Source organism: Curcuma longa, chromosome 7 (assembly GCF_044706935.1).
Source record: "Curcuma longa cultivar G26 ecotype Majalengka, Jawa Barat chromosome 7, ITB_CL_G26_1.1, whole genome shotgun sequence".
Taxonomy (NCBI): Eukaryota; Viridiplantae; Streptophyta; class Magnoliopsida; order Zingiberales; family Zingiberaceae; genus Curcuma; species Curcuma longa.
This window is the reverse complement of record NC_133867.1, coordinates 9,075,050-9,088,429: the sequence shown is the minus strand read 5'-3', so window position 1 is coordinate 9,088,429 and position 13,380 is coordinate 9,075,050. Positions and strand designations below refer to the sequence as shown.

Sequence of the window (13,380 nt, the reverse complement as noted above, 5' to 3'; positions counted from 1 at the left end):
GGTTTAGCCGCCGAATAACCTTTTTAACTTCGGTTTCATTTGCATTCCTTATTTTAATAGGAATATTCGCGCCCCTTCCCTCATAAACCCGAGCCCTACTTCTTCCTTCTCCACCGTCTACCGCCGCCGCTTCTCCCCGCTGCCTCTCCAGTCAAAACCCTCGTCGGAGTCCAACAGGCGTCGGCGAGATCAACCATCTCAATGACGAGCGACGCAGCTGCGCCAGCCAGTGGTGGAACCGGCCAGGCGAGCATCCAGGTCGTCGTGATTGGGGACGCCGGCACCGGAAAGTCCACTCTCATTGAAGCCATCGCCACCGAGTCTTTCGTGGCAGACGTACCCCATTTACTGCCCCCCGTCCATCTCCCTTCCAACTCCTATCGCTATAGCGTTCCCATCACTGTCGTCGATACTTCATCCAGGTGTGTAAGCACAGCACAATTTTTTTTCTTCTTCCAGGTATATTCTCCTTACGTTCGATGCATATCCGTTTCAGGCCCGAGCACAAGGAAAATCTGATCGCAGAATGCAAGGCCGCTGATGTTATAATCTTGACGTATGCCTGCGATTGCCGTTCCACTTCCACCCTTGACCGCCTGTGTACCTTTTGGATCCCTGAGCTACGCCGATTGGAGGTCCTTTCATGAAGCCTCCCTCCATCGCGGATTATTCTGGCAGTTAGCAGATTTTAATTTCTTTTCATTCTACGTGTGGGTTGTGCAGGTGAAGGTGCCAATGCTTGTGGTCGGTTGCAAGCTGGACCTTCGGGATGATCAGCAGCATGTTCCTTTGGACCAGGTGATGGAGCCCATCATGCACCAGTTTCGGGAGATTCAGACATGCATAGAGTGTTCTGCCCTCAGACAGATTCAGGTGCGATTATGCTTGTAAAGTTGTTAATAGTGTTGTTCTTCGTGACAAATTCTCTTTGGTTATCTGCAAAGCTCATCTTCTTTTGTTTGGCTACATGTTTACATAATCGGTTAAAGCTATGGGGCACTGGGATATGTTAAATCAGTCTTCAACTCATGGTTCAAATAGATTATAGGCTTACTTAAATCCGTCTTCTGTGAATGGTTTAGATATGCAATTGAAAGGAATTCTATTGTTTGGTTCATTGCAGCTCAAGCCCACAACGTTGAGACAATGATTCTTGCTTCATTTCTACCTGCTCTTTTGTGCAAATCATTGTTCCTTGTGCAACCACCTAGAAGATGCTAGGTTATTCTCTTGGTGTATTACTGGTTGATAAATACTTGCAAGTTGATCTAATAAATTGACCGCCATTATCAGCTTTACAAAACTTGAAGGGCTATTTATGCAATTGGTCACATAATTTACCAAATAGTACGTACCATTTTAGAATGTCTTCAACTGTCATTGCATATCTTCTTGGTACTCAAGATTTCATGCTTATTGTGTAATTTATATAAGAACACAAAGATACATGTAAAAAAGAAAAAATGAAACTACACAATACATGCATATTCCACATCAACAAATATCATTTGGTTATGTTGTTTACTTGAAGGAAAGAAAAGGAATAGAAGGAAAATGGAGTAGTTTGTGTGGAGATAAAGAAAAATAAATGAATTATATTATCTTATTTTTAAGCTATTTCATGTATCCTGTTTTCAGGGATGGAATGAAGGAAGAGAAATACTCTCACTTATTCGTATGTATGAAATGCATAAAATTTCATTTCCATTTTTTTTCTACTTGATTTTGGCAGAAATATATCGAGAAACATTCTTTTTTTTTTTTTGCTTTATTTTGTTCTAAGTATACATGACATTAAACTGATGATGAGTCACATGATAAATGTTAAACACATTATTTAATCTTAGAATCTGCAGATGAAGAACCAAGTATTCATGCTCATGCAAAATGCACAAGCATATGCAGAAGGAAGCTGCCAAAAAAAAAATCCTTCACATGAATGCACATGAATGTTTCATGGGTGTACATCTTTTACACATAAATGTATATATGTACAGTTGTAGAGATGGTTTGGAACATTACTGTGCTTTGCCATGAATGATTTACACCATTTTTATGTACTTTAAATGCTTAAACAAACTAATCTTATTGGATATTGTATCAGAAGCATATTTCTTGTCTAACTATTTTCTGTTTTTTCAGATCCAGGAAGTCCTTGATTATGCTCAGAAGGCGGTTTTTCATCCAACTGCTCCTCTATTTGATCAGGAGACAGATACGTTGAAGCCTCGGTGTGCAAGGGCTTTGAAAAGGATATTCATCTTCTTTGATCATGATAGAGATGGTGTACTAAATGATGCTGAACTGAATAACTTCCAGGTTATTCAATGTTTCATCTGTAATTGCTTTCTTAGGATAAATTAAGTTCATTAATTATATTTAACAACAGGATATTTTTTTAATATATATTTATTGGAATTAATTATATTGACCTTGTTGTACATCTACCAGGTTACATGTTTTAATGCTGCTCTCCAGTCATCTGAAATTATGAGTGTTAAGAGGGTTATTCAAGATAAGATACCTGAAGGAGTTGATGACTGTGGGCTAACATTAATTGGATTTATTTGTCTACATGCCCTTTTCATAGAGAGGGGCAGCCTCGAAACAATTTGGACAGTCTTGAGGAAGTTTGGTTATGATAATTATCTTAAGCTCAGAGATGAACTCCTTTCAACAACACTAAGCCTTACTCCAGATCAGGTACTCTTGCTTGTTATTGCTGTCTAGAATTGTAGTTAAATAATTCATGTGGTTGCTCTCCACCTATTTCCGTTGTTACATTTAAAGTGATGAATTGTATGGAAACTTGCTAGTATACAATTTGTCACAGCCAAAGTTTAGTCTCCTTGGAACTAGTCTCCCTGGAAGTAATTAGCAATGATATCCAATATAATTTGTGATTGAAATTTTGAATTTATTAGTGCTAAAGTATAAGATTGTATTTCTTTGGGAGTTGGGTTATCATGCTTCTTTACTGGTAGAGGTAAATGTTTCCAAATATCCCTTGGATAAGCTAATAGCATTATGACCCAATAGTGCTATACTGTTTTAAATCTCATTAAGTGTGGAACTTCATGTGTCTTATTGGTAGTTCCCCAGATGGAACATTGTGAGAGTGCCTGAATGTCTTAACTCTTAATTGATCACACTTTAAAAGTGTTAAGCTTTTTTTTGATATTTTACAGTACATGGATAGATCTGTGATAAAACTCAGCAAGCATAGTCCAAGTGAACATTTTAAGTATTTTTATTGATATTTTACATAATTTACTGACTTTCCTGTTCATTATTTCTTGGTTGTAGGCACACTTCAATGATATGGTACCAGTGAATAATCTTAGTTTCGTTTCTTTGAAGCTACTTCGAAAGAGCAAGAATGAAGTTGTGCCAGAGAACAAGGATGATGGTGATTCAGATGAGGTCAAAGAGGATGATGATGAACAAGATGGCGAAGACCAGGAAGAGGACGATGGGGCTGAAGGTGATCCTTCTGGGGATGAAAACGCTGAGGGAATGTGTAATATATTGTAAGAAGAATATTTGTGTTAGTTACTTTTGGTTATTTGTAAATATTGAGGTGATTAAATATATCGGTGCTTTGCTATTTGTGATATGTTGGGTGAATTTATAATATTATGATAATTTTGTACTCTTGCTCGATTATAATTTACAAACAACATAAAAAAAAAGTGTTATTACAACAGTTTTAGATTCAATGACATCGGTTTGGAAGCGTTGTCATTAAGTGATATTACATCGGTGGAAAACCGTTGTTAAAATTGATGTTAAACATATATTACATCGGTTTTACACCGTTGTAAAACCAATGTCGTTGTGATATTACATCGGTCGAAAACCGTTGTTAAAATTGATGTTAAACATATATTACATCGGTTTTACACCGTTGCAAAACCGATGTCGTTGAGTGATATTACATCGGTTTTATATCGGTTACAAACCGATGTCGTTGAGTTGTATTACATCGGTTACAAACCGATGTCTAAAATGTCAGACCTTTTACAACGCCTTCATAGACATCAATCGATTTTCTCATAGACATCGGTTTTCCACCGATGTCTATGACTGTTTTTGTTGTAGTGACGGGGAGACTAGATTTGATAGCCGTTGATTGTTTTCGTTTCTTTTTAACGTCATGTGCCGATAGGAAGAGATCCAGGAGATCAAATTTGACAACCTCGTAACTACTCCTTTATGCTTAGGCTACCACATGTTCAGGAATATTCGTAACCACTGTCCATGAACCTGTAAAGAGCAGGGACCCATATTTAGGATATGGAGCGAACCTAGAGATGCATGAAATCAGAGCTTAAGCCAAAGCTAGGATGGGTTTCAAGATTGAGATGGAGCCAAGGACGAGATGGAACCTGAGGCCGAGATGGAGGTTAAAACTGAGATGGAGCCTGTGAGGCTGAGATGAAGCTCAAAGTTGAAATGGAGTTTGAGACTAAGATGGGGCTTGAGACCAAGATAGGGCCCAAGACTGAGATGGAGCCTGAGACTAGGATAGAGTTTGACCAAATTTAGATTTCATCACTGGGATGAAGTCATTTTCTCTTGGGCTATTCTTAACTTGGGCTGACAAATTAGCACGACCCTTGACCTTCGCACGACCCTTGGCTTTCGGGATGTGGCTCCTGAGGGAGATGGCCGCATCATACATCAGCCACCTTCAGTTTCGCAGTTCGTTCAAGCAGCTAGAGCTTAATTTGTTCATGATGTAGGAGACAAAGCCATCCTAGTTAGTTCTCACCCATGGGCATTACCAATTAACAAGATCATTCGGCAGTAATTGTTAGTCCACTTTGTGTTGGATTTTATTTCTCCGTTAGATGGATTCACATGTTAAGATCGTAACACACGAATTTGTCATAAAAGAATTAAACCCAATAAAATGATCTAATTATTAGTTTAATTATGGGTTGATTTAATATAGATGTGGATTTTATATGTATAAAAATCTGTAAATCTGTTTTTTATTATTAATATTGATGGATTGATATATAATGAAACTGAATTAGGAGATTATATATATATATATATAGGTTGTAATCTCCATATAGGATTATTATCGCGTACGGTTATCCTTTCAACCCATCCAGAAGATGAATATGTACGGCTACTATCACTCTAACTCCTACAGAAGATGAAGCCGTTGTTTTTGTTCTTCCTTTTCAGATTGTAAGCGCTATTGACGACATCAAGGCAATATGACAATGAACATCAGACAGACTTGCAGAAGAGGGCAAGGGTTCGAATTCATTAACAACGTGTGTTATCTTGTTTGGGAGGAAAGGAAAGGTTAAATAAATAAAATTATAAAAATACTCTTACTTTTTAAAATAAATCTATATATGAAAAAATATATATATGTAAGTTTTTTCGTCAAAATCATCTTGCCCAACTAAAATTAATATTTATGACTTAAATAAATAAAAAAATTTAAAAAATAATGAGTAGACCACAATAAGTATGCAAAATATAGAATCTGTCGTAAACCAGATGTGACGGCTCGTGTTATGTGATAAAAAGCGACGGTGCAAAAACTCACAGATGGTCGTAGGACCGACCGTGTAAAAAATTATGGACATGCTGCAAGGGTAAGACTTACCCTTCTTCTCCCCTTCCCTTCTTAACTCACTCCATCCCATTCATCTTTTTTACAGAAGACAATGAACATCGATTTAGGTTTTTACCCTCGAGTAGGGATTCTTTCATCCACCGTTCTTTTTCTTTTCTGTTCCTTCACCTATAAAGATTTTTTTTCAGGGGTATTCCTTCCCTTTCTCAATCGATCGGAGTAAACAAAGCCTAAAAGTTAAAAACGAAAAAAATATTTCATGGAATTTCATTTTCTTCCCCATCGAACATTTGAGTTTAGTTTTTTCAAACCCCATAAATCTACACTTGTTCCTACCAAACCATGACACATAACCACACTACTCATTTTGGAAGCCAACCAATTTCATCTACCCTCTCGCAGGCGATCTATATATAGACACCATCACCTTGCTTCATCCTCACTGCATCAACTCCACCTGCCTAATTCCATTCCGATCCATGGCTTCCTTTTTCGGTCTCTTTACCATGGCAGTGATCCTGATTGCCTCCTTCGGGCCTTGCCACGCAGCTCGGCGTCTCCTTGACACAGCGCCGGCTGCTGCACCCCCGGCCGGGTTGGCAGTCCCAACCCTGCCAATGCCAACGGTACTTCCGGCGGCGCCACCGATGCCGACGGTGCCAACCGTTCCGCAAGTCTCAGCACCATTGATGCCGAATAACCCGATGCCCACCGTTCCGACAATGCCGGTACCGGTGGCAGGAGTGCCACCGTTGCCTCCCATGATTCCAGCCGTGCCCAACGTTTCACTGCCTCCCATTCCTTCGGTTCCGACCATCCCTTCCATTCCTTTCCTCAGCACTCCACCTCCTGCGGCTTCTCCATGATCCATATCGATCGACTTCAGGCTAGCTTCATGTATGCATGCAGTGTATTTTAAATAGTTTATAACAGCGTCAGCGTGTCTAGATTATGATATATGTGTGTATGATTCTAGCTACTCATGATTATGATGGTGCGTGGGTTTGTTAGTGTATTGGCATAATAATAATACTTGAACCACTTATTATTTCAGTTTACATGTTCATTTACTGTAGTACTAAAATCTTAAAAGCTATTATACATTCAAAAGTCAGATCGAGTTGGCGAAGAGTTGATTGACGGTGTTGATAGATGTGTAGTTTAATTATGATGTCTTCTTCTTATCTTGCTCATCATAATGGACTGTAGTGTATAACTCTCTTTTGCCAATCATATGTTTCTCTATATTATATTTGGTTGAGGAATGGAATTGATCAAGAAGTTGTCTTTGCTTGGTTGAGGAACGCAATTGATAAGAGTAACCTCTTGAGCCTGAGCTTATATGGACACAACCAGTTGACCAAATCCTTCGATAGCATTTGTTTCCATGCATCCAAACAAGGTCGTCCACTACAAAATGTCAAACATGATCAAAATAATATTAATATTTGATAAAGATGAAGTATTTCATGGCTATGAAATCAAATATCTTGGGATCTTCAACTCGCTGAAATAATTATTACATTTTTGAATGATATGGAGACGATCCATTCTATCTCATTAAGGAGGTGTTTGGTTTTAAATATATTTTTTCAACGGAAAGTTGGGATTGAAAATATGTAAATTATAGTTGAGGTTGAGAAAAGGTTGAGAAAAATGTAAATGTAAATCGAGTGTTTGGTGAATATGAGGTAGTTGTATTTTGGATGTCCATTTACTTATTTACCTTTACTAAGAAAATTAAAAATCCTTATATATTTTTCACAAGGGTAGATGTGTAATTTGAACTTTCAGGTTGGCAAAAGCCATTTCCTTTTTGCCAACCCCCAATTTTCAATTACCCCAACTCCATATGTACATTCACCATCTAAACCCAAACACCCATCATCTATCCATTGCACAAATTTTGAGCTGGAACATTTACATCTAGGGAACCTTAAACCAAACATTATATATGCCTTTGTAAAGATGAAAAAGCCATTTCTATCGATCGGACATGGTTAAAGTGGATCCAACTCAGCGCGTTAAAGACGGGCTTGTTGGATTTAATTTTGTAGATTTAATTATAATTTGTATATACAGATATGAATCGAACATATTTAAATGATCTAATTAAGATTTATCGGATTTCAAATTATCAGATGTGGATTAAATATGTAAAATTCATTAGGTCGATCCATTATTATCTATGAGCTGATAACGGATCAGATTTCATTTGGTTGAGTTTAAAGTTTTAACTAACATCCTAACTTCATTTTTCATTAACGAAAATTTTACGGCACCATCATCCTAATTTCATTGAAGACTATCCTCTTATTTCTGTTTCATTTTCCTCCACAAGAGATCAAATAGTTGACGTTGTAGGACAAGAACAATGACTCTCCAATCAAATTCCTTATCGTTATTTATATATTTTAATATATTGTGTCATGTTAATCGGTCAACTAGATATATATTCTTGTATTTTCAATTATCTAAATTTTTATTCGATTTATAAAATTTATGAGGATTAGTATTTAGCTAGCTACTAAATAGGCCACATATTGATTGCCTACTTTCCTAATTTACTTGTGAATAACTTTAAATTTTACACCGTCCACCATCTGGTCCAAATTTTAATGAAGAAGACGACCTGCAGTGTAGGTGACCTTCTGAACTACTTGTAATCCATCAATGGCCTCCGTTGACTTCCCATGTTAAGCTAAGTTGACCAACCCTTGCTTCAAACATGTCATTTTTCAAACCCTCCAAATCTACACACTTTCCTACCAAACCATGCATGACATGCAATTACTTACACAACTCATTTTGACCTTGCAACCTCCATCATCCTTCATTATATAAACACCAACACAGTCTTAGCTCTTATCTAGATCATCTCAGAATCTACTCTACTAACCTTTCCTTTCCTTCATGGCTTCCCATTTTGGCCTCTTTGCCATGGCAATTCTGATCTCTAGCCTTGGGCCTTGCGATGCAGCTCGGCATCTCCTCGACACACCAGCAGTCCCCACTTTGCCTCGTTCGCTTTACTATTAAAATCACAAAAGGTACTGAAAACTAAGAGAACCTTCCCAGATACTCTCTACTTACTACCTGGGCTGAAGCAGAAAAGAAAACAAGAGAATTAAGAAAAGGCAAACAGATTTGCAAATATTATATTGGAATATCAAATGTGTCATACAAATGCTTGAAATGCATGAATTTTGAGTTTTGTATTGTGTTATCCAGTGAATTTACAAAACTACAGTGAGTGGGCTCGGAACCTATGCCTGATGTATTAATCCCAATCGTCGTCAAAGAAACCAGCGTCCTTCATCTCAGAGTAGTACACATTCTCCAAACGCATATCTTCTTCCTGTAAAGACAAAAATGGATATATATTAAATATTTTGTCGAAGCAACTAGCTCAGGTCAAGGACATAGAAGGTAATGTGAAAGAAAAAACCTGGAAAAAATCTGCCAGGAAGACGACATATAAAAGGGGAAGATAAAGGGAGTGGTAGCATACAGTTGTCAGATTGAACAACCTACAAGAAACACAATTGGCATTTGGCATCACATATTATAATAGACAAGGTCTTGAATTGGAAATAGTCAATACCATATTCCAAATCCGGATCCATTTGCAGCAAACAGGCAGCCAAACAGGGACATTGTATTCAGCAACAGCATAGCACAAACATACTTGTAGAATGATGGTCTTGCTGCCAATGTGTACAATAATTAATAACTGACAGTGAAGAAGCAACGCTGTGTTTAGTAGAACCCCAGAAGGAAATTAGGATTACCAGGTAATCTTTCTCTCCACTTTGACTGATGCATGAAGAAGATGAAGCCATAGACTGCAGTAAGCAACAGCTTATGGACAATCCACAAACTCCATCTTGCACGATTTTCTTTGTCGTTGCTGTCTGCAAATAGAGGAACCCTAAATCCATATATGTAGATCGTCTGCAGAGGGAGGACCAGTCAGATATTCCTCATTTTATTTTATTTGGTGATGTGAGGACCACAATGATGGCCTATGGATAACTAAGTAAACTACTAGTGGAGTTTCATTCAATAATATTCTCTTGTTTATTAGTGCAAGAACCAAACATAGAGGAGATGTGCTTCTTCCAAATCAACATGATCCTCCACACATTATGAAGTAGATCAAAATCAATACCATCTTCAGTCTTAGCTAATGCTAGAGACTAACATGAATTGAAGTAGTCAGTGAATGGGAATATACATGATCCTTCTGGTTCAATCTAAGGACAATTTATATGGCATATCCCAGATGATTACAAAAAATATTTCACAAGTATTTGTTGGAATGAAATTGTTTTTGAAGTTCTATAAATGCACACGATATATACACATCATAAAAATGCCAACATATAACATTACTGCAACCACTTGCACTTAGATAGTCAAAGAACATACACACACTGTACCCTGCAGAACCAATAGGGAAATATGTAGATGACATTATTATACAAGTCTGAGATCTACCCATCTCAAACTATGCAGGCAGATTCCACAGGAATAAGACAACGAATTTGACTGAATAGTAGAAATCTGCTCCAAGGCACCAATTGGTTGAACTATCAGAAGTCTGAAGCTGGCCAAGGCATCAACTAGATCTTATAGAGTAGGCTGATCATCCATTGCCAGACTATGATTAATTAAAATGAATAACCTCATCTTTTGGGCAAGTAAGCGGTAAAAATATATTAATTCTCACAAGACAAATGCTGCTTACCATTTGACATATTATATAATGTTAAAGATTTGCATCATCAGAAATATCATGCCTTTCATATTCCATTTTTCATCATGTCCACCAATCCTGGCACACATGCTTCCCACTTTTTCCCATCTTGTCTCATCTATTTTTCTATAGGTTCTATCATTCTCTTTACATTTTTGTCTATTTCTCCTGGCATTAAGGTTGTTTTGCTCATGAGACAACATTAACCCCATTTTTAAGATCCTGATAGATACTTGAATTGGACATCCTTGAGTAAAGTATGGTTAGTTAAATGTGGTCATGTATTCATGTCCTAATATAGATAAGATAGTTTGTATATTCTCAATAATACTAAAAGTCTTGAAGCCTGACAGATCGTACAAACACAGTAATGGATTTAATTTTTCTACTCTAAATTTGGTGTTATCAATCTGGTGATTAGCACAAAGATCCATCAGTTTCCAGACAAATACTGTAATCCAAAAAGTAGAAATAATAACTTTGTCAAATTATATTCTAGCAGAATATTTTTACCAAAAAATTCTTATGGCAACGGATTGAAAAAAAGAGCACTATAAAGGCAACTTACTGAATAATAGGAATACATTTAGAATTTTATTACCTTTAGTAGTGTATCAGCTGCAACAATTACTCCAGACACTACAAATGTACGTGTCAAAACATCCAATCCACCTGCATGATTTCCTTGAAGCAGAAACGCCAGCAAGCTTATTTCCATGAATAACAGCCCAGTTTCCACAAACAAAGATAATACAATCCATGAAGATTCCTTCGCAGAAGTACACTGCCACACCTGCTTCCAAATAAATAGATGAAGAAACAATTGCAAACATGATATGTTATGGCCAAGATGAAGAACCAAGTTTGCTGATTGTCAGAAGAAGTTGATAACTGGAAATAGATGATATAAAAGAATTTACAGCGGAATGATGTATCAAATAAAAGCAGCTGCTTCACAACAATAACATACTTTTGTCCTTTTTGAGTCTCAAGTATGATAGCTCTCAACTGAATCATAGCAAGGCCATCAATTTGATCAAGGACTTCCAATTTTCTTTGTTTGTCTAATTAGTATCTTTTTTGGATTATTCAATCAATAAACTGAGCAATTAACAGTAAAAAATAGATATTGTGATTATCAATTACAGCTAAAATCAAGAATATAAAGGATAGCATATCTCACATGTTGATGTATTATTCTCTCTCTATTCCATGTCATATTAAGCTATGATAACATCAGCTTAAGGATATCATGTCATGTAGCCCAAATATAACACAATCAAGTAATCAGACCAAATGTATTCCAGAATGCTGGAAAAAACAATTCCTAAGCTGTTATTCGATACTTATGAACCATTTCAAAAGGTACTAGAATTTTAGACACTGTTTATTTATAATTATGTTTGAGACAAATGAAACATTGCTTTGTTTCAAACTCTACTTTTAGTTCCAACAAAGTAAACAGATGTTTGCTGGTCCACAATAATTTCAAATTCTATTTTCAGCAATGCTAAGGGTCTATAATTTGCCAACGGTATCTATTGTCTCAGAATCAGGACAGAGCAAGGTCTGTTGTTGTGTCACCTTGTGTTAATTCCTACATTATCTAACTTGCAGCAACAACAGTTTACTTCATGGAAATCTTATATTAACCTAAGTACTGGGAAATTGTTCATTTCTTCAACCAGCTCAGGCCAATCTATGGGTACAAAATCAAAGCCAAGAAGATTGTACTTTTTTTTTTTAAAAAGGAAAATAGTCAAGCACATTGTAGTTCACAGCCCATTTGGAACTTTTCCTTCCAGCAACACTATAGCAACAGAATCATGATAAGCAATATGCTTAAATTTATATTTGATAAAATAACTAAAGAGTACAATTCTTTAAAAAGTAAAACCAGATTGATATAAGAAGTATCAAGTGTTAAAATAAAGTTACATAGAATTATTCTCATGCATTTTTCTGGTCCTGGTAAAATGACTTATCCATGGAAGAACAAGTCTTGTGGACTATGTCAATGTAAGCGAATAAGTCTTGTATTTTGGGTATATATATATTATTTTAAGCATGACATCCAGTATACTTTTATCCAACAAGAAGGAAATGAATACTAAGTTAAGGTAACTGTAAAAACAGCAGGTTGTGTTTTATAAACCAATTGATGTAGTTAGGTCTACCTAAGCATTATTTGATTGCCAATAAGTTCTATGGTACATCCTCCTTATTTGAATATAAGAATCCATGCGCAGAAAGAAACTATTCATAATTATTGGACATAAATACATTATAGGGTAAATAGATTAAAGAACCAAGTTTGCATAATCATGCAAGTTCCGAATAAAAGAAAAAAAATTGTGGCAAAAGTAACAGCAGCAAATGATACAACACCTGGACTAGGCACCATAAGAGATTGAGCAGGCTGACAAGCCACAGGAGGGCGTAGTAGGCAACCATCAGATAAGACTGACCGGATGTGAGCTTGGCGAAGCTCCTCCTCGCCAGGGAAGCGAGGTAAGCTACGAATAGGGCAGAGGGGACGATCAACGCGAAGTTGTACAAGGGCCCATGGCAACCCACGAACCACGAGGGTGAGGGTGCCGGACCCTGGTCGGTGACCATTGGGAGTCCCGGCGGCGCGGCCGCAAGGGACATCGCGGCGAGCAATTGCTCCAGCGCTCTCATATCTGAGAATCCTGGAGCAATATCATCAGCGCCGAGGCCTCTACCGTCGAATCGAAGATGATCGCTGGGTGGAGGAGAGGCGGAATCGAAAACCCTAATACTGGATTCCTTCTGGGACCTGTGAAGGAGGAGAAGGGAACCTTTTTCTTCCACTTCGCGAACGCGAACGAAAACCAGAAATATTCCTTCTCGAGGATGGTCCCTTTGAAGTGGCCCACGTGGACAATCCGACTCTGTTTATCAACACGGAGGCTGTTTAAAAATAATTTTTCTTTTTTAAATATTCCTTTTTCGAAAATAAAAATGAAAATAAAAGAGAGAAGCAAACTGACGCTGA

General features: G+C 37.2%; 2 protein-coding genes across 2 annotated transcripts; one reads left to right on the top strand and one right to left on the bottom strand.

The window, feature by feature from the left end:
- Nucleotides 1–201: 201 nt before the first annotated feature.
- On the top strand, nucleotides 202–3,609 carry LOC141831359 (mitochondrial Rho GTPase 1-like). The gene is made up of 6 exons (XM_074718713.1): nucleotides 202–422; nucleotides 497–635; nucleotides 724–873; nucleotides 2,143–2,319; nucleotides 2,452–2,703; nucleotides 3,307–3,609. Exons 1-6 carry the CDS (start codon nucleotides 202–204, stop codon nucleotides 3,532–3,534), a joined length of 1,167 nt encoding a protein of 388 aa, XP_074574814.1. The 3' UTR covers nucleotides 3,535–3,609.
- Nucleotides 3,610–8,729: 5,120 nt separating this feature from the next.
- On the bottom strand, nucleotides 8,730–13,232 carry LOC141831972 (protein CANDIDATE G-PROTEIN COUPLED RECEPTOR 2-like). The gene is made up of 6 exons (XM_074719423.1): nucleotides 12,750–13,232; nucleotides 10,963–11,154; nucleotides 9,394–9,556; nucleotides 9,207–9,309; nucleotides 9,051–9,132; nucleotides 8,730–8,960 (listed from the first exon to the last, which is right to left on the bottom strand). Exons 1-6 carry the CDS (start codon nucleotides 13,041–13,043, stop codon nucleotides 8,883–8,885), a joined length of 912 nt encoding a protein of 303 aa, XP_074575524.1. The 5' UTR covers nucleotides 13,044–13,232; the 3' UTR covers nucleotides 8,730–8,882.
- Nucleotides 13,233–13,380: the final 148 nt, after the last annotated feature.